At 40.6% G+C, this 21,491-nt stretch overlaps 1 protein-coding gene and 1 pseudogene across 1 annotated transcript in view; one reads left to right on the top strand and one right to left on the bottom strand.

Annotated features, from left to right (window-relative positions):
• Window positions 1-1,299: 1,299 nt before the first annotated feature.
• The window catches only part of ALDH9A1 (aldehyde dehydrogenase 9 family member A1), a 39,126-nt gene continuing 18,934 nt past the window's right edge, over window positions 1,300-21,491 (bottom strand). Inside the window, exons 5-11 of the mRNA XM_007989693.3 lie at window positions 20,369-20,565; window positions 19,325-19,465; window positions 9,198-9,386; window positions 8,874-8,961; window positions 6,920-7,061; window positions 4,075-4,187; window positions 1,300-2,234 (exon numbers count right to left, since the gene is read on the bottom strand). Of these exons, the coding sequence (XP_007987884.3) occupies window positions 2,140-2,234; window positions 4,075-4,187; window positions 6,920-7,061; window positions 8,874-8,961; window positions 9,198-9,386; window positions 19,325-19,465; window positions 20,369-20,565 (965 nt within the window). The 3' untranslated portion in view covers window positions 1,300-2,139. The remainder of the gene's footprint in view (window positions 2,235-4,074; window positions 4,188-6,919; window positions 7,062-8,873; window positions 8,962-9,197; window positions 9,387-19,324; window positions 19,466-20,368; window positions 20,566-21,491) is intronic.
• Window positions 10,656-14,878, top strand: LOC140710212 (small ribosomal subunit protein uS15-like; annotated as a pseudogene).

Genomic DNA, 21,491 nt, shown 5'->3' with positions numbered 1-21,491 from the left:
ATGTGATCCCAGTTTGTCATTTTGCTGTTGCACACTGGACTCAGATGGAGTTTTGTAAGGAAGCTCAGTACATAAAGGGCGCTGTGGTTGAAGTGCAGAACTGAGAGCTCTGCCTTTCAGTGCCCTACTTCCCCACTCACTGCACTTCCAGGGAACCCTAGGGCTTGGCAGAATCCAGTTGGTAAAGACTGCTTAGAGAATAACTCTTACAAGCTAGTCCCTTGTCTTGTGGGGAAAAACTTGGCATAAGTATTTCTACCATTAACTACTAATCTATTGGCAGTGTACATTCCAAACAGTCCATTTATGTGTATAAGGGAAACACATGCTGAGTTTTGCTAGATGAAAATCAGACAGCCATGCCAGCCTATAAATGCCTAACTGAGCCATAGTGAACCTTAAGTATTCCCACCTTCAGGTGCCTGTGTGCCCTTGGGCAAGCTTATTAGCCTCCCTAAGCCTCAGCTTACACAGCTGTAAGTTGGAGATAACGAAAACACTTATCATATAAAGTTCGTGAGGATCAAACAGTAATACATGCACAGTGCCTACCAGGGGTCTTGTAGCCATGCAAATGGTGGTAGGAAGCACGAGAGCCACCTGCTGGTGTAGCTCGTTCAGCAAAAAGTTTTTTGCGATTTTTTTTAAGAAAGTTTACAGATTTGTGTTTGGCTGCATTCAAAGCTGTCCTGGGCTACGTATGGACCGTGGGCTGCAGACTGGACAAGCTTGCTTTAGAGGGACTATCAGAAACTTATCTTCTTCCAGGCAGCTCCTACTGCTTAAGGTGCACAGGATCCCCTCGGACACAGGGTAAGATATTGCTATTGGCTTTGTCCAGTATCACATATGTATCCTCTGTGCAAAGAAACACCAAGAAAGGCTGATTTGGTTGTTCTTATGCTCTAAAACTACAGTACTTGCTCATCATAATACATAACTAGATCCAGGCCCAGTGACAACAAGCATCCCTTATCTCTGACTACTAAATTAGCTATGATTTATAAACTCTTCTCCTGAAAGGAAGAGAAGGGGGCAGAGTGAGGCATGACTGCAATAGTCTGAAAAGCCACAGTGATCTGACAGCTCTTCAGGGACAGGCACTGCTTATCCAGGTGAGAATGCACATGGAGCCTGATGCTTACCTGGACCATAAAAAGTTCATCACCGCACCCAAACCTGTCCTTTTGTTCTTACTGCAAAGATCAAATCCCCCCGCCTTGTGCTTTTAACATCAGCCCTATCCTCTGTCCTCCTATAACCTCAAGATATGTTTAGTTTCAAAACACGAAAGCAAAAGAATTAGCAGTGTGATTTATTTTAATTTCACCATATGACATTAGCGTACAAATAATTTGTACATTTAAAGGGTAGCTCTGCTGGTGTAAGACAGCAGGCTGTAGTTCAAGGACCCAAGATAGGGAGATAGGTTTCCTCTATTGCAGTAGTGAACAGAGACAAAGTGCTTACTAGGCAAGTTAACATTCACACAGAATTTGACCCCGTCTATTATCTAATCCCCTCCCTATCCCGGTTATCAGCTTTCTCAATGAAATGACAAGGGGATATAGCTTAAAAGAAAGTCAATGAGCTGAAATCATCTCTATTGATTCTACCAGGAACCTACAAAGGAACAAGATGTTTTTTGTTGTTGTTGTTGTTGTTGTTGTTTTTCAAGACTAGTCAAGTGAAGCAGTGGGAATGGAGAAGGAACAAAGAAATCTAGAAACTGGTTGTGATCAATTAGTTGTAAATACCACTGCACTTGGATCAGCCAGGAACAAGTTCTTTGAAATACGCCAGAGAATTAACATTGTCAGTGGGCCAAATGTGTGGAAGATGTATTATCCCAGTCCCGTTTCCTGCTCTCTAGAAGTATGTTACTGGCTCTTAAAAGATTTCACAAAAATATACTTTGAGGAGAATGCCAACTTTCTTGATTACTATCTACAAGGAACTTAATGCACATTTTCAGTGACGAAGCTGATGGACAGAGAAAGAGTAACATGAACCATTCTGTTATCCTGAATGCCAAAATTCTGAATTTAAAAATAACATTCAGTTGTACTGCCTCTGTAAACAGGGCCAATTCGCATCATTCCACAGCCTGGCCATGTCAGTAGGTTTCACTGCAGGTTTTCAAAAAGCAGATTCCACATCACCCATCTCCACGCACACAGTCTTCAGTTGTGAATAATATTCAATTGTCACACGGCCGTTCTCTCTGCCAAATCCTGAAAGGAGGAGAAGCGGTCAGGTTGAGCCTTCACTACAATAGTCTGAAAAGTCACAATGATCTTCAAAGGGCTAAGGAAGAATATAGAACCTAAGTGTCTTGGAATAAAGTCCTCAATCCACATATTAGCTATGAATGGAGTTAGGCATGCGGAAAATGATCCACTGGCCTTTGGGGATGGGGACAGGGAAATATACAGGTCTTCTTTCTTACCAATATGAATCTTAATTTCAGGAATCTACTGTTCTGGGTTGAGGTCTGAAAAATGCTCAGATTTTGTATCAAGTGTTAAAGGCAATCTCTACAACAATCAACCTGACACCCTTGAAAACTGATGCTAATTTAAAACTTAACTCTACACAATAGGCTTATTCACCATTTCTTATATACCTGTAAGAGCAAACTACTAACTTAACCTACCCACTCATGTTGGGGAGGGGGCACTGAAGGTCCCTCTGATTACTCAGAGTCCAAGACACTGCCCAATTACTAGTGGATGAGGTTACTGTGCTAAAAGGGTAGTATCCCACCCTTGGCCCTCCCTGTACACCCTGCGCTGGACTTAGGCAGGCTCTGCCTTCTAAGGGCAAGGCTGAGGTCCCGAATATGTGCATTTCCAGGGAGCACCACTCAAATGGTATCACACGCAAAGGTCCTGGGAAGACCTCGCTCTGTGTTTTGTTGCTTTCCACATCCCCTCAGCACACAGCTGGTCAGGCCTGTTAGGCCCGGTGCTGCTCTGCACGTCTGGTCATCTTTCTCGCTCTCTCATTCGACATAGCATGGCCTGGTCCAGAGGAAAGGGAAAGCTAGGAGGCCCTCCAAAGGCCTAAGCTGCTGATTCCAAACAAATAATTCCCTGCACTGAGGGACTATCAGAAACTTAACATGTAACATTACATGTTACATGTTGTTAAGATGGCACCTTGGTTCCCACCTGCACTTGTGCCTGTATGTACGATGTACCCCACAGGGACAAATAAGACTGTCAAATTAACACCCACCATCTCATCAGTGTTCATCAGGGTTTATACATTTGCCAACACTGTGATGGCTGTAAATATTTCCCACAGAAACTAGAGGTCAGACTCTTAGAATGATGCCTCAACAAAGCCCAAACCAATTTTCACTCTAGAAGAACAGCATGAGAAATATGTAAATGAATATTTACAGGCAACAAACTCCAAAGGTTCTGGCTATACTCCTGATGCCTCAAACCCCCTCCTGATATACCAGACTTATAAATTTGTACGTTGTGGTAACATATGTCTGACTATAGAATAAACGAAATGACTGAGCAGTGGCTAAGGAAACACACTCCCGTGTGCCATCGAGGGTGATGAAAACGATAATAATTGATTGCTTAATGATAAATTTAAAGATTTTAATTTGATATAACAGAGGAAACAAAGTGACTGAGATATGACTTTAGAGACAGTTTACCCAAATGGAATCTAAAACCTCCACAGTGGATGACGATGGACATCCTGATACGGAACCCCTAAGGGAGTGATTTTATTTTATGCTTACAGCAATCACAGGCTGTGCAGAAAGAGTATTCTACTCACAAGACAAGCCTTTTTGAGATATCTGTCAGCAGTTCACAGGCCAGGCTATATGTCAGAACCCTCTGGAAAGATTTAGGGAGTGTTGGGTAGGGGAAGATGCTTGACTTCATTCCCAGAGACTGCCACAGTGGATCTGGGAAAGGACCAGGAACCTGTATTTCCTCAGGTGATTCTTATCTGCAGACAGGTTTAGGAATACTGGTTTGTAAGGTCTGCATTACGACCTATCTCTAGAGACCTGGTTTGCATTCACACCTCCCAGCTCCTCACCTGACTTCTTATATCCACCAAAGGGCAACTCCACTGGGCTGACATTATAGTTGTTAATGAAGCACGTTCCAGCCTGAAGCTCGGCTACCACTCTATGAGCCCGCTGGATGTCCCTATGAAGAAAAAAAGAATGTGTACATTATTCAAAGTTTCTTAGTCTACTGCTTTAACAGGAAAAGTTACACTGCCAGTTCTAGGGTTCTCAAATCTTACTAAATTCTCATTTCTTCAAAATGTTTTAAAATCTTTGATCATCCAGGCAAAACAGACATGGATTGGATTTTATAATCCCAAGCACAAGGCATCTTTAAAATAAGTAACAGCAACAAGGGTGCCCAAAATTCAATGGGGGAAAAACAGTCTTTTCAACAAATGGTGCTGAAACAAGTGGATATCTACATGCAAAAAATAACAGTGGAGCCCTTTCTTACACCATACACAAAAATTAACTTAAACGCATCACAGACCTAAAAATGTCAAGACTGAGAACTATAAAACTCTTTGAAGAAAACAGAGGAATAAATCTTCATGACCGTGGGTCAGGGAAAGATTTCTTAGATTATGACACCAAAAGTAACTGACAAAAAAAACAGAATTGGAATTGGTCAAAATTTAAAATTTTGTGCTACAAATAAGACTATCAAGAAAGTGAAAAGAAAACCCACAGAAATGCAAATAAAAACCACAATGAGATACTACTTCACACCCACAAGGATGGCTAAAATCAGAAGGACAGACAATAACAAGGGTTGGTGAGGATGTGGACAAATTAGAACCTTCATACGTCGTTGGGAGGAATGTAAAATGGCGCTGCCAATTTGGAAGAATTTAGCAGTTCCCCAAAAAGTTAAACCTAAAGTTACCATGTTACCCAGCAATTCATTACTAGATATACACCCAACAGAAGTGAAAATGTATGTCCACACAAAGGCCTGTACACATATGTTCATAGCATGATTATTCGTAATAGCCAAAAAGTGAAAACCACCCAAATGCCTGTAACAGATGAATGGATGGACAAAAAGTGGTCCATATCCATACCACAGAATATTATTTGGGAATAAAGTACTGATAAATGCCACAACACAAATGAACCTTGAAAACATTATGCTAAGTGAAAGAAGCCAGTCGCAAAAGAATACATACTGTATGATTCCATTTATATAAAATGTTCAGAATGGGCAAATCCATGGAGAAAGAAAGCAGTTTAGTGGATGCCAAGGGCTGGATGTGGGGAGTGGGAATGAAAAGCAACTGTTAAGAGGCACAAGGTTTCTTCTTGAGATGAAAGCGTCCTAAACATAGACTATGGTGATGGTTGCACAACAATTCCATGAATAAACTAAAAACCACTGAATTGTACACTTTAAGTGGGTGAATTGTACTGTATGTGCATTATTCCAGTAAAGCTGGTAAGAAAAAAAGAATAGCACATTGGAGTTACCCGCCTTTGTAACTGGACTTTGTCTGTATGAGGGTGGAAAAGTAAAGTAAGAGCACTTAACCTGCTCAGTCCCCAAATCAAAAGAGCAGCTCCTCAATCTTTCCTTCAAAGCTCAAAGGGAAGCAATTACATCAGGTCCTCAAGTGAGACTTGGGCTTTCTTCCCAAGTTCCTGACCACAAAGTTATTAAAAAAAAAAAAAAAAAAAAAAAAAAAAAAAAAAATTGGAACTTTATGTATCACCAAAGAAACAGCATAATTCCAGTGTAAAGCAGCTTTAGCAAACTGCCTTCTACTGCCAAAGACAAATCAAAGTTTGTATAAAACTAAGCAATCTGCAATTGGTTTCAAAGAAATTGCATTCCCAAAGCATTTTCACAAAAAGTGAAAACAACATTTGGGTTGTTTTCACTTTTTGGCTATTATGAATAATCATGCTGTGAACATATGGGTACAGGCCTTTGTGTGGACATATATTTTCTTTTTTTTTTTTTTTTTTGAGGCGGAGTCTCACTCTGTGGCCCAGGCTGGAGTGCAGTGGCCGGATCTCAGCTCACTGCAAGCTCCGCCTCCCGGATTTACGTCATTCTCCTGCCTCAGCCTCCCGAGTAGCTGGGACTACAGGCGCCCGCCACCTCGCCCGGCTAATTTTTTGTATTTTTAGTAGAGACGGGGTTTCACCGTGTTTGCCAGGATGGTCTCGATCTCCTGACCTCGTGATCCGCCCATCTCGGCCTCCCAAAGTGCTGGGATTACAGGCTTGAGCCACCGCGCCCGGCCAATATATTTTCATTTCTGTTGGGTGTATATCTAGTAATGAATTGCTGGGTAACATGGTAACTTTAGGTTTAACTTTTTGGGGAACTGCTAAACTCTTCCAAATTGGCAGCGCCATTTTACATTACAGTAGAGGGTAAGTTTATGCACAAAGATATTGATCACATTACTGTAATATTTAAAACTGGAAACAATATCCTAAATATCCAACCACAGAAGAAATGGCTGCATAAGTTATAATGCATTCCAATTAGGAACTACTATAATGCCATTAAAAATTATGTTTTTGAAGAATACTGCCCACAATTTATATACTTACAGGTTTCTAAATTCCTTGACATGTGTGTTTTCAAAAGACATCTAATCCAATGCTTTACACAGATCAGAATCTTAAGCGTTTATTAAACGAGCTCAATTTAAAACTCAATAGCAGGGTTCTCTGGCCATTTACAGCAAACTACAAAATGCTGCTTTCGTGTCTTCTGACTTAACCTGAAGCAAATAGAAAGTGCTGATGGCTCCTATGAGGGCAAACTAAAGTGAGAGAATAATATCAATTACATATCTAAGCAGATACTGCAGCCCCGCTCCTTCAAAACTGCTCTCAGTGTCCCACTCCATATACCTGGTAAAGACGCCAGCTGCTAGTCCAAAAGTGGTATCATTGGCTCTTTCTAGAACCTCAGCTTCAGTGTCAAATGATAAAATGGACATAACAGGCCCAAAGATCTCTTCTTTCACACAGGTCATGTCATCTCTGCAATTAGCTGCAAACATTAAAATAAAACCTCCTGAGTAGCTGGGACCACAGTGTGCACCACTACCCCCAGCTAATTTTTTGAAGATGGGGTTTCACTATGTTGCCCAGTCTGGTCTCAAACTCCTGGGCTCAAGCGATCCTCCTGCCTCAGCCTCCCAAAGTGCTGGGATTACAGGCGTGATCCACTGCACCTGGCCCCAATATTTTTAATTTAACAATGTATTATAGGCCGGGCGCAGTGGCTCAAGCTTGTAATCCCAGCACTTTGGGAGGCTGAGACAGACGGATCACAAGGTCAGGAGATTGAGACCATCCTGGCTAACATGGTGAAACCCCGTCTCTACTAAAAAATACAAAAAAAAACTAGCTGGGCGAGGTGGCGGGCACCTGTAGTCCCAGCTACTCGGGAGGCTGAGGCAGGAGAATGGTGTAAACCCAGGAGGCGAAGCTTGCAGTGAGCTGAGCTCGCGCCACTGCACTCCAGCCTGGGTGACAGAGCGAGACTCCGTCTCAAAAACAAACAAACAAAAAAAAAACCAACAATGTATTGTAAGCTTTTCCTATTTATTAAATATTCATGTAATAACTGCAACCTAATTCATGGGATGGACATTAGGTTTTCAGCTTTTAAACATCAGTGGTTCTTTTTGGGGGGGGGTTAAAGGTTATATACTGCATCAAACATGAAGTTGTTAAAAACTGACACCACTATCAACCTTAGGGGCAAAAACCAGCTTAATTTATCTTCAGATAAGATGTAAGGAATTACACAACATGGTTCAACCTATATATAATTGTCTAAAGCCTACAAAACTACCAACATTTTTGTAGGGGATACTAATACACATTATAAAATGATAGAGAAAAGCGTAAGAATGATAAAACAACATTGAGAATAGCAGTTATCTCTGAAGTAGGAGGGAAGTAGATGGGTGGGAGTAGGACAACCACATACACCTTGATTGTCAAAACTAGATTTCTAAGATTGAATGGAGGTACTAAAAATTATTAAACTATTTAATTTCTAAAAAGATTAGTACATTATCTGACAAACTGGTTTTATTATATTGATGACTGATACAGTTTGGATGCTTTTCCCCTCTGAATCTCATGCTGAAGTATGATCCCCACTGTTGGGAGGTGGGGCTTAGTGGAAGGTGTTTGGGTCACAGGGGCAAATCCCTCATGAACGGCTTGATGTCCTTCCCATGGTAATGAGTGCATTCTTGTTCTGTGAGTTCACACAGAGCTGGCTGTTTAAAAGAGCCTGGCGCCTCTCTTGCTCTCTCTCTCACCATGTGACTTGTCTGCTCCCCTTTCACCTTCCAGCATGACTGAAAGCTTCCTGAGACCTCACCAGGAGCAGATGATGGCGCCATGCTTCCTGTACAGTCTGTAGAACCATGAGCCAAATAAACATCTTTTCTACTTACCCAGTCTTAGATATTCCTTCATAGCAATGCACAATGTCTAACACAATGATCTACAGGTCACATGAAAAACATTCTTTATTTTCTCAAGGAATTAAATTTATTATTTCATTTTTTTAAATCAAATAGGCACTTTCACATTTTGAGCTCCTTGCTTCTAGAACAATAGTTGTGGTCCTGGATAAACTAATACATACGGGTGCCCTAAAGGAGGGGCACACAGAAGGCTTTGAAGATAATGGAGTAGTTCTACTTCTTAAACTTGGGTAGTAGGACCACATAATTTGCCAGCCTTTGCTTTATACCATGTACATATTTTATAAATATTCATCTCTATCTATTCAGTATTTAATTCAAATAATCTAAAAGCAAACAAAAAGAGGACATACTTAATACACAAGGTCTCATGTAATATCCATCCTTTAATTTGGGATCTTCAGGCACATATATATCTCCACCACATAACACTTTAGCACCCTGCCGAAAAGGAAAAAAATATTTTGCATTAAAAATACAACCCCAAAATGCATTCCTGAAATGTTAATTGTATCCCAAACAAACTCGTAGTTAGTCTTCCCAGTGCAGGTACAAAGCAGAACACAGCCAGGGATGCTAATAGTCAAATGAATATTAACATGAAAAGGGCACAAAGCAAGTGATTTAGGAGCAGTATAATCTTCCCCAACCCCACCCTACTGCCAATTATTTCTTACCTGCTCCTTTGCCACTTTAACAAACCCAAGGACTCGCTCCAGGTGTGGTCGGTTGATGAGTGGACCCATCCTTGTATCTTCCAGAAGGGGATCTCCAATTTTAATCCTTTGGGTCTGTTTCACCACTTCCTCTGTAAATTTATCAAGAATTTCTTTCTGTACAAATACTCTTGTGCCATTACAGCAAACCTAAAGGACAAACACAAGACATTAACTTCTATGTGTGTAAGGAGAAAAAAGGGAAAAGGAAAAAGGAACACAATCTAAAAACTTTAAACTGAAAAGAGACACAATACATTTTTTTAAAGGATATTTCCGTTTCTAAAAATTGTCTCCATACTGAGTAAGAAGGATCACACACGTAATTGTGGACATACCACTCCATAAGCAAAATCTGCCCTTTGAGGTAAAAGTTAGTTCTTATTTTGCTTGTTTAAATTTTGTTAAGGCCATTACTAGATACATATAACCCACGGCACCTCTCCTACTTCCTTGTATCAGGGTTCAACCTGGCTGTATATTTTAAGAATGGGAGGGAACTGAAGAGTAAAACTGTATCAAGAATTGTGGTCTTAAATCTAATTGTTAAAAAAATTTGTCTCTGAAATCACTAATAATCACTATTTAGACCCTCCTATAGAAAGGAACATAAACACTGTTCAAATGCTATAAGAATACAGAACAGAAAAGTCCAAAAACAGATCCAAGTGCTCATGGAAATCTAGTCTATGATAAAGGCGAAAGCTAAACCATTAGGACAGAGATGGACTAAATAAATGGTGCTAGAACAAATCATCAGTAATGTGGAAAACATTAAATAAAATACATATCTTACATCATACATAAACTCCAAACATATCAGGAATCAAAATATAAAATAAGAAATCAGGGCACAGTGGCTCACACCTATAATCCCAGCACTTTGGGAGGACAAGGTGGACGGATCACTTGAGCTCAGGAGTCCAAAATCAGCTGGGGCAACACAGCGAAACCCCATCTCTACAAAAAGTACAAAAATTAGTCGGGTGTGGTGACATGCACCTGTAGTCCCAGCTACTTGGGAGGCTAAGGTGGCAGGGTCACTTGAGCCCAAGAGGTCAAGAATACATACAGTGAACCATGACTGCGTCACTGCACTCCAGCCTGGATGAGAGAGCGTGACTTTAAAAAAAAAAAAAGAGAGAGAGAGAGAGAGAGAGACAATACTGGTAGTTCCTCTAAAACCTAGGTGTAGAAAAAGGTTTTCTATTATCCAAAATCTAGACACAGTTAAAGAAAAAAAACTGATAAATTTGACTACAGAAAAACAAAAATTTTATGCATGGCAAATACCTTAAACTAAGCCAAGACCATTACAATATTGGAATAAAATTATTTGCAACATTTATCTCAGATAAAAGGCTATTATCACTAATTTTAAAAAACTCTTAAAAATTAATGGAAAATCATATCTCATAGTATAACACACCAAAAATCTGAATTTTATTACATGTGAATTTTGAAAAAGATGTTCAATGTCATTCATAATTGTAAAAACTGAAATTAGGTTGGGCATGGTGGCTCAGGCCTGTAATCCCAGCACCTTAGGAGGCTGAGGCAGGCGGATCACTAGAGTTCAGTAATTCAAGACCAGCCTGGCCAACATGGCAAGACCTCATCTCTACTAAAAATACAAAAAAAGTGGCCGGGTGTGGTGGTGCACACCTGTAGTCCCAGCTACTTGGGAGGCTAAGGTGGGAGAGCTACTTGAATCTGGGAGATGGAGGTTGCAGTGAGCCGAGATCGTCCCACAGCACTCCAGCCTGGGTGACAGAGCGAGACTCTGTCTCAAAAATAATAAACAAACAAACAAACAAACTGAAATTAAAACTATACTGAGATACCACTTCTCATCTATCTGATAAAAATTTAAAATTGTGACTATATATGCTGTTAAGAAAGGCTATGAGGAAATAGGTACTCATGCATCATTAGTCAGAATGTTCCTTTTGCTGCCTGACAGCTGCCATCATGGGTTGCATGTACGCTTCCGGGAAGGGCCAGTCCCAGTCGGCTTTGCCCTATCACCGCAGCGTCCCCACTTGGCTAAAGCTGACATCTGACAACATGAAGGAGCAGATTTGAAAACTGGCCAAGAAGGGTCTGACTCCTTCACAAATCGGTGGGATCCTGAGAGATTCACATGGTGCTGCACAAGTAAGCTTCTTGAGAGGAAGAGAAGGGATAAGGATGCTAAATTCCATCTGATTATGACAGAAAACCAGATTCACTGTGTGGCTCGATATTATAAGACCAAGTGAGTCCTCTCTCCTAACTGGAAATATGAATCATCGACAGCCTCTGCCCTGGTTACATAAATTTGTCTATGTACTTGAGCAATAAAATAATTGCTTAACTAAAACAAAAAAAAGAATGCAACATTTCCTTCTAGAGAGGGATTTGGCAATGTCTTATAAAATTACATATGCAGTCAACATCACTAATCATTAGGGAAATGCAAATCAAAAGCACAATAAGATACCACTTCATACCCATTAGGACGACTATTATCAAAAACAAAGCAAGCAAAAAAATAAGAAAATACATGTGTTGGCAAGGATACAGAGAAATTGGAAACTCTCCGCATTGCTTATAGAAATGTAAAATGGTGCTGCCATTGTAGAGCACAGTACAGTGGTTCCTCAAAAAATTATCATGTGATAATTATCATGTGATCCACTTATTTCACTTCTGGGTATACACGCAGAAGAACTGAAAGCAGACACTTCCACTATAGATATCTGTACATCAATGTTCACAGCAACATTTTCACAATAGCCAAAAGGTGGAAACAACCTAAGTGTCCACAAATAAAAAAATGGATAAACGAAATGTGGTATGTATGTGTGTGCATGTGTGTGTGTGTGCTATGTGTGTATACATATATACAATGGAATATTATTTAGCCTTAAAAAGGAAAGAAAATTTTGACACATGCTACAACATGGATGAACCTGAAGATATTACACTAAGTGAAATGAGCCAGACATGAAATAATAAATATTATATGACTCCACTTATAAGAGGTACCTAGAATAGTCAAATTCAGAGAGACAGGAATTAGACTAGTGGTTACCAGAGGCTGAGGGGAAAGAGAAACAGAGTTATTATTTAATGAGGTACACAGTTTTCAATGTGGGGTGATGAAAAAGTTCTACAGATGAATAATGATGATAGTTGTACACAATGTAAACGTATTAAATGTCACTGAACTCTACACTTAAAAATGGTTCCAAAAGGCCAGGAGTGGTGGCTCACGCCTGTAGTCCTAGCAGTTTGGGAGGCTGAGGCAGGAGAATTGCTTGCGCTCAGAAGTTCAAGACCAGCATGGGCAACATGGCAAAATCTCATCTCTACAAAAAATACAAAAATTAGCCAGGCGTGGTGCCACATGCCTACAATCCCAGCTACCCAGGAGGCTGAAGTGGAAATATCACTTGGGTTTGGGAGGTCGAGGCTGCAGTGAGCTGGGATGATGTCACTGTACTCCAGCTTGAGCAACAGAGTAAGATGCTGTCTCCAAAAAATAAAAACATTTTAAAAATACACACACGCGGTTAAATTGCTAAATTTTATGTTATGCTTTACCATACACACAAAAAAATCATCACAATATATAACGAACTCACACTATTTAATTGCAAAAAAAAGAAAAGAAAAAACCTCTGATTACAAATGGGTAAAAGACCTGGAGAGACATATTTCCAGAAACATACAAATGGCCAAGAAGTTTATGGAAAGATCCTCCACATCACTAATCATCAGGAAAATGAAAATCAAAATCACAATGAGGTATCACCTCACATCTGTTAGCATGGTTATTATCAAAAAGATAAAAGATAACAAGTGTTGGTGAGGATGTGGAGAAAAGGGAATCTTGGTATACTGCTGGTGAGAAAATAAATTAGCATAGGCTGCTCTGCCTATGGAGTAGCCATTCTTTATTCCTTTACTTTCTTAATAAACTTACTTTCACTTTACTCTATGGACTTGTCCTGAATTCTTTCTTGGACAAGATCCAAGAACCCTCTCTTGGGGTCTGATCAGGGCCCCTTTCCAGTAACACCTTTCTGGCAAACCATGGAAGGGACAATACTGAGGAGACCCTCCCAACCCAAAAGAAACAGACTGCAGCACTGATAGGCCAACTTCGGATATCACCTTTTGTTGGAACTCAGAGTTATAAGCGACCCTCACCCAGACACTTTCTGACTGAGCTCTTCTCTACCCTGAATACAAGAGACCCTAATAATTAGGCAGGAATATCATCGCCCCTATTCAGCATGAAGAAGTTTACAGAAGATGGATCTTTGTCCCTCTGCAACCCTTAGGATTAAGGGTTCTTTTACAAAAGGGAAGGGGGAAATGTCAGAGGTGTTTGAACGAGAGCAACTTCATCTCAAGTAGGGGCTGGGTAAAATAAGGCTGAGACCTACTGGGCTGCATTCCCAGGAGGTCAGACATTCAAAGTCACAGGATGAGATAGGAGGTCAGCACAAGATACAGGTTACAAAGACCTTGCTGATAAAACAGGCTGTGGTAAAGAAGCCAGCTAAGACCCACCAAAACCAAGATGGCGATGAGAGTGACCACTGGTTGTCCTTGCTGCTAATTATACGCTAATTATAATGCATCAACATGCTAAAAGACACACCCATCAGCACCATGACAGTTGACAAATGCCATAGCAATGTCATTTTACCTTATATAGTCTAAAATGAGGAGGCATGAATAACCCACCCCTTATTTAGCATATGATCAAGAAATAACCACAAAAAGGGGCAACCAGTAGCCTTGGGGCAGCTCTGCCTACGGAGTAACCATTCTTTAGTCCTTTACTTTATTAATAAACTTCCTTTCAAAAAAAAAAAAAAAAAAGAATGTTAGTAGTATAGCCATGAAGGAAAATAGGATAGAGGCTCCTTAAAAAATTAAAACTTGGCTGGGCACAGTGGCTCACACCTGCAATCCCAGCACTTTGGAGGCCGAGGTGGGCAAAACACCTGAGGTCAGGAGTTCGAGACCAGCCTGGCCAACATGGAGAAACCCCGTCTCTACTAAAACTACAAAATTAATCAGGCGTGGTGGTGCATGCCTGTAATCCCAGCTACTCAGGAGGCTGAGGCAGGAAAATCACTTGAACCCGGGAGGCAGAAGTTGCAGTGAGCTGAGATCGCGCCATTGTACTGCAGCCTGGGTGACTAAGTGAGACTCCAAATCAAAAAAAAAAAAAATTAAAAACAGAACCATCCTATGATTCAGCAATTCCTCTTCTGGGTATACACCAAAGGAAATGAAATCAGTACCTTAAAGACATATCTGCACTCACGTGCTCAGTGCAGCATTACTCACAATAACCGAGATAAGGAAATAACCCCATTGACAGATGAATGGATAAATTGTGATACATATTGAAAATCATGCCAGGCATGGTGGCTCATGCAGGGCATGGTGGCTCATGTCTGTAACCCCAGCACTTTGGAAGGCTGAGGCAGGTGGATCGCCTGAGCTCAGGAGTTCAAGACCAGCCTGGCCAACATGGTGAAACCCTGTCTCTACTAAAAATACAAAAAAATTAACCGGGTGTGGTAGGGCATGCTTCTAGTCCCAGCTACTTGGGAGGGTGAGGCAGGAGAATTGCTTGAGCTCCAGGGGTGAAGGTTGCAGTGAGCCGAGATTGCGTCACTGCACTCCAATTTGGGCTACAGAGTGAGACTCCATCTCAAAAAAATAATAATAAAATAAAATCACAATTACATCACAATTATTTTTAGTGTTCTCTCTATATCTGTACAAAGAATATATACACAGTACAGACTATGTAGAATATTCTATATATTTATTCTACATATGCTATACTATATGTATTCTTTGTGTGTGTGTGTATATTCATACACACACACACAGCAAAGAAAGCAAAGTACAAAAGAGTACCTCTAATGTGCTACCTTTTGTGTGTGAAAGAAGAGTAAGAAATATACAAGTACCTATTCATTTGTGCAAAAAGAATCACAGGAAGAAAAACCAGAAACAAATCAGACTAGCTACCCAAAGGAGATGGATAAGACTGGGTGGGAAGGAGGTACTGGAAACAGAGCAGACAGGATGGGGAGGAGTAACACTTCTAAGTGTCTGTTTTTGTAAAATTCTGATGTTTAGAACCATGTTTGTGTTTCGCCTAATGAAAATAAAATTTTAAAATCAGCAAGGATGGGGAAAATAAAACCCAAATGAATACAAACACAAACAAATGAATCTGTTATTTTAAATGAATATGATAACCACACTGAAGGAGGGGGAAGGAAGGGTAGAACTGACCCAAGTAACTTTTGAACATAGTATTTCGACTATACCCTCTGGCTAAATATAAAAAGAACTGTAAAAAAATTCTGAGCTCTAATTAGAAGGTTTATTTTCCACAGAGGTATAGATGTACAAATCTGAAACTACTATTATTAGAATACTACGTGTATTCTATGATGAGCAATTACATAAACATATTGTGGATAATGGGAGTCCAGTTTCTTACTGTCAGAGAAGAAATACAAATACGGAAAGGGAGAAGGCAGAAATGAACCCTGTGGTATTCGACTGTAATTAAAAGTATCTGGATGAATTTATTTTTATGTAGATAGACAGATACAGAAATAGATATGTGCACAGACATATATACAAATATGTATTTCCCAGCACTGGACTCTGAGAGGGCCTAGAAGCAATGACACCGCAGTAGCAATAAGCACACCTGGCACTGAGATCTTGGTTTCTAAATATCTTTCACCACTAAATGGAACCAGCACTTTTGGTCAGTACTGCCATCTTCCAGTAATTCACCAAAATGAAAAACACAGGGAAAGAGAAAAAGTACCCAATATATGTTCTCTAGGCCTTTTAGAAAACATGGAGTTGTTCCTTGGGCCACATGCATGCAAATCTCTAAGAAAGGCAATATTGTAGACATCAAGGGATGGGTACTATTCAAAAAGGAATGCCCCACAAGCATTACCAGGGCAAAACTGGAAGAGTCTACAATGTTACCCATGTTGCTGGCATTGTTGTAAACAAATTAAGGGCAAAATTCTTGCCAAGATAATTAATATGCACATTGAGCACATTAAGCACTCTGAGACCCAAGATAGCTTCTGAAATGCATGAAAGAAGATGATCAGAAAAAGAAGCAAGCTAAAGAGAAAGGTACCTAGGTTCAGCTGAAGCACAAGCCTACTCCACCAGGGAAGCACACTGTGTGAGAACCAATGGGAAGGAGCCTGAGCTGCTGGAACCTATTCCCTATGAATTCATGGCATGATAGGAGTGAAAAAATAAAAGACCTCTGGACTGCAAAATTGTTTCTCTTTATTGAGTAGAGAAGTGTGGTGTCCTCTCCCCACAAAAAAATATTTAAAGCACATTTTAATTGTGTCCTAACTCACTGTGTAATTTCTTTACTGTTCAGACTTAGCGTTTTTCTTGCTGAAAGATGTGAGGTGGCTTATTGTGCAACAAATTACTCAACTGGTTACAAAACAACCAGATATTATTTATGAAATACTTGTACTGGTTTGAAGGTAGTCCTTCTAAATAATCATAAAATAATTTGCAAAAAATAACAAAACAGGCCAAGCATGGTGGCACACGCCTGCAATCCCAGCACTTTGGGAGGCCGACGCACGTGGTTCACTCGAGCCCAGGAGTTCAAGATCAGCCTGGCCAACACAGTGAAACCCTGTCTCTACAAAAAATACAAAAATTAGCTGAATGTGGTGGCATGCTACACCAGAGACTGAGGTGGGAGGATTGCTCGACCTGGGGGGGCCGAGCTTGCAGTGAGCCAAGAAGGCACCACTGCACTCCGGCTTGGGCAATAGAGCAGGACTGTCTCAAAAATTAATAATAAACAGATAAACAATAATGGAACCAGGGCTCCTTCAGAGAAATGGCTGATTCCAGAGTGCAGCCATGGGAAGTATAAGATGAGTCTGGAACACTTTGCTATGCCAGAAAGTAATGAAGTATTCAAAGAATAATGAGGACATATCAAAAGGTCACAGAAAGGGATTCCTACTAGCCATTTGCAATTATTTTAGCATCAAAATAAATAATGAGGCTGGGTACAGTAGCTCATGCCTGTAATCCCAGCACTTTGGGAGGCCAAGGTGGGCAGATCACCTGAGGTCAGGAGTTCAAGACCAAACTGGCCAATATGGCGAAACCCCGTCTCTACTAAAAATACAAAAAATTCAGCTGGCTGAGGCCAGGCATGGTGGCTCACGCCTGTAATCCCAGCACTTTGGGAGGCCGAGGCAGGCAGATCACGAGGTCAAGAGATCCAGACCATCCTGGCTAATACGGTAAAACCTCGTCTCTATAAAAAACACAAAACATTAACCTGGCGTGGTGGCGGGTGCCTGTAGTCTCAGCTACTCAGGAGGCTGAGGCAGGAGAATGGCTTGAACCCAGGAGACAAAGCTTGCAGTGAGCCAAGATCACGCCACTGTACTCCAGCCTGGGTGACACAGCGAGACTCTGTCTCAAAAAAAAAAAAAAAATTAACTGGCTGTGGTGGCACTCACCTGTAGCCCCAGCTATTTGGGAGGCTGAAACAGGAGAATCACTTAAACCCAGGCGGCGGAGGCTGTGGTGAGCCGCAATCGCACCACTGCACTCCAGCCTGGGTGACAGAGTGAGACTCCGTCTCAATAAAAAAATAAAATAAAGGCCGGGTACAGTGGCTTACGCTTGTAATCCCAGCACTTTGGGAGGCCAAAGCAGGTGGATCACGAGGTCAGGAGTTCCAGACCAGCCTGGCAGACACAATGAAACTCCGTCTCTATTAAAAATACAAAAATTAGCTGGACATGGTGGTGGGTGCCTATAATCCCAGCTACTCAGGAGGCCGAGGCAGGAGAATCACTTAAACCTGGGAGGCAGAGGTTGCAGTGAGCCGAGATCATGTCAGTACACTACAGCCTGGGCAACAGAGCTCGACTCTGTCTCAAAAAACAAATAAATAAAAATTAAAATAAATAAAAAATGATAGCACTGGATTATAATAACCTATAGAATGAAATAAGAATCCATGGGTCCATACTGATATAAATAAATGAATGGAAAACAAACAGGGGTAAAGGGCAAGTTCTTTCTTAGAGTAGAAGGTGAGCAAATATAGAAGAAATGAATTGGAAAATCACCATTTGCAACCACCATAATAAAAACTGTTTTCAGCAAGGATCGTCAGTGGTGACAGAAGTATTTACTGCATGAAAGTTTGATGAGGAACAGGATAGTCTCAAAATACCTCCTACAAGTTCTTATTAACCACAAAGTAAAAAACTTTACAGTGAAGACTTACCTTAAAGCAAGTGATCAAAGTTAAATCACCACTGAGTAGGATATGACATCATGTTTGTGGTATTTTTGCCAAAAATTCACAATATGAATCTAACAGGAACATCAGACAGACCCAAACTAAGGAACATTCTACAAAATGAATGGCCTGTTCTCCCAAAATGTCAATGTCCTGAAAGACAAGAATAACTGAAGGACTGTTCTCAACTAAAGGAGATTAAAGACAACTAAAGGCAATGTATCATCCTTGACTGGATCGTGGACCAGAAAAAAATTTAAAAAACATTTTTTTTATTTTGCTATGAGGACATTAGTCAAACAAGTGGCAAAATTTGAATAAGGGCTGTAGATTGAGTAAGGGCTATAGATTCAGTAACGCAGTAGTATACCAATGTTAATTTTTAAATTTTACTAAGGGTACCGTGCTTATGTAAAAGAAGGCACTTGTTTTTAGGAACTTTATATTTAGAGGTTGGGGCCTTATGTCTACAATTTACTCTCAAGGTTCAGAAAAACTTAACATGCCTATGTATGTACAGGCAGATAAAGAAGAAGATAAAGTAAATGTGTTAAAATATTAATATTTGAGAAATCTGGTTCAAAGGTACATGGGAATTCCTTGTACTATGTGCAACTTTTCTGTAAGTCTGAAAGTATTGCAAAACAAAAAGCTTTAAAACATGCTGTTGGATGAGGGGGTGGAGATTCCTTTTACACTTCTTCCAGGGACAGGTACATACCTGGCCTTGTGTGAGGAAGTTGGCCATCAGCGCCCCCTTCACAGCATTGTTCATATCACAGTCTGAGAAGATGATGAGTGGAGATTTGCCTCCAAGTTCCAAGGTAACAGGTTTGATTCCTTTAGCTGACATCTCCATGATCTTACAGAACAAGAACAAGGTATTCAGAACTTTAACACAAATTATATTGCATGCTAGGTCAACCAGACCCTGAACCTACAAAATCAGCTTAAACTGTGTGTGACCTGTAGCCTTATTCTTGTTAGTATCCTTTGCCTTTTGTCTATTAAAATATTCTATTCCAGAAAACTGAAGAGAATCCACAGAGTTGCACTGACATTGGAAGAGGGAGCTCATTTAAAAAATACTGTCCCAGCCTGAGCAACATAGCAAGACCCTATCTCTACAGAAAAATAAGAAACTTAGCCAGGCGCAGTGGCACATGACTGTAGTTTCAGCTTCTTAGGAGGCTGAAGCAGGAGGACTGCCTGAGCCCAGGAGTTCAAGGCTGCAGTGAGCTGTGACTACACCACTATAATCCACCCTGGGCAATAGGGTGAGACCCTGTCTCAAAAAAATAAAAATAAAAAATACTGTCAATTCACAGGACTGTCATAGCCAGAAATTATTCTGTGTTATTGTTACTGTGTTTAAGGCTGACAGAGTTCAGAACACAACTTCATGTCAAAATAATGAATCTGAAATAGCCTGAGTAAAAATCCTTCCTTCTATACAAGAAATTAAGTCACCAAACAATACAAGTGACAGCCCAGGCCCCTGTCCACTCAGACACATCCTCTCCTTAGGCTGGAGCTGTTAATTTCCACCCCAACCTGGCCTAACACAAATCACCCATGTGTACTCCCTTTCCCCCTTCACACTTTTATAGGAAACTTCACACCTCTGCCTAATAAAATCTCCTTCCCATTCCCAATTCAGGCTAGGTAAAATCAAAAGAGAAGCCTCCAAAATGTACTCTGGGTAGAACCAACTTTGCCATATCCAAATGTCATGTGTGTTGACCAATACTGGTTTCATCCTCACCTTCATGCCAGTGGGCACACTTCCAGTGAAGGAGACTTTGGCCACATCGTGATGCTGACACAGGAACTGGCCTGTGGCAGCCCCTCCCTGCACCACATTGAAGAGCCCAGGAGGCACACCAGCCTCAGTGTAGATTTCAGCCAGTAGCAATGCAGAAACAGGTGTAAAGGGAGAAGGTTTAAAGACCATGGCATTACCTGCATAAACCCAAGACACAAACATAAAAAGACTTTCTAAGACCAGTGATCCCCTGAAAACAGGACTAGAGGATAACTCAAGAACGATTCCAATTGTTTTCTCTTCCCCAACCAAATCCTAGACCAAAAATGTTATTAATAACCATATTAGTTTGTTTTCATGCTGTTGATAAAGACATACCTGAAACGGGAAACAGAAAGAGGCTGAATTGGACTTACAGTTCCACATGGCTGGGGAGGCCTCAGAATCATGGTGGGAGGTGAAAGTCACTTCTTACATGGGTGGCAGGAGAAAAATGAAGCAGCAGCAAAAGCGGAAACCCCTGATAAACCCATCAGATCTCGTGAGACTTATTCACTATCACGAGAATAGCATGGGAAAGACCAGCCCCCGTGATTCAATTACCACTCTCTGGGTCCCTCCAACAACACATGGGAATTCTGGGAGATACAATTCAAGTTGAGATTTGGATGGGGACACAGCCAAACCATATCAATAAGTAAACAAATCTGGCCCTTTTCATCTTGGTTTCTCTCATTAAACAGATCTCAAACCCTACAGTTGCCCAGTCTCATATTTGCGTATCTAGGCCTTTTCATATATATTATCTCATTTAATTATTATTTATATATTATCTCATTTTTATTATCTCATTATATTTATATATTATCTCATATATATTCTCATTTAATTATTATAACATTTAATATATTATCTCACTTTCAACAGCGGTATGAAGTAGGTATCATTAGCTCCACTCTATAAAATTTGACATTGAAGACCAGAAAGGTTCACTTGATGAAAGTCCCCAAAGCTAATGACTTAATGCTGGGCCTATTTTTCCTCTTTCATGGCTGTCTCTCAAAGAGAAACAGGCTAAAATAAGAACATGCAATGGCAACAGGACAAAAGCTGCATTTCAGTA

This window comes from Chlorocebus sabaeus, chromosome 25 (genome assembly GCF_047675955.1).
Source record: "Chlorocebus sabaeus isolate Y175 chromosome 25, mChlSab1.0.hap1, whole genome shotgun sequence".
NCBI classification, from domain to species: domain Eukaryota; kingdom Metazoa; phylum Chordata; class Mammalia; order Primates; family Cercopithecidae; genus Chlorocebus; species Chlorocebus sabaeus.
This window is presented reverse-complemented; position numbering and strand designations above follow the sequence as displayed.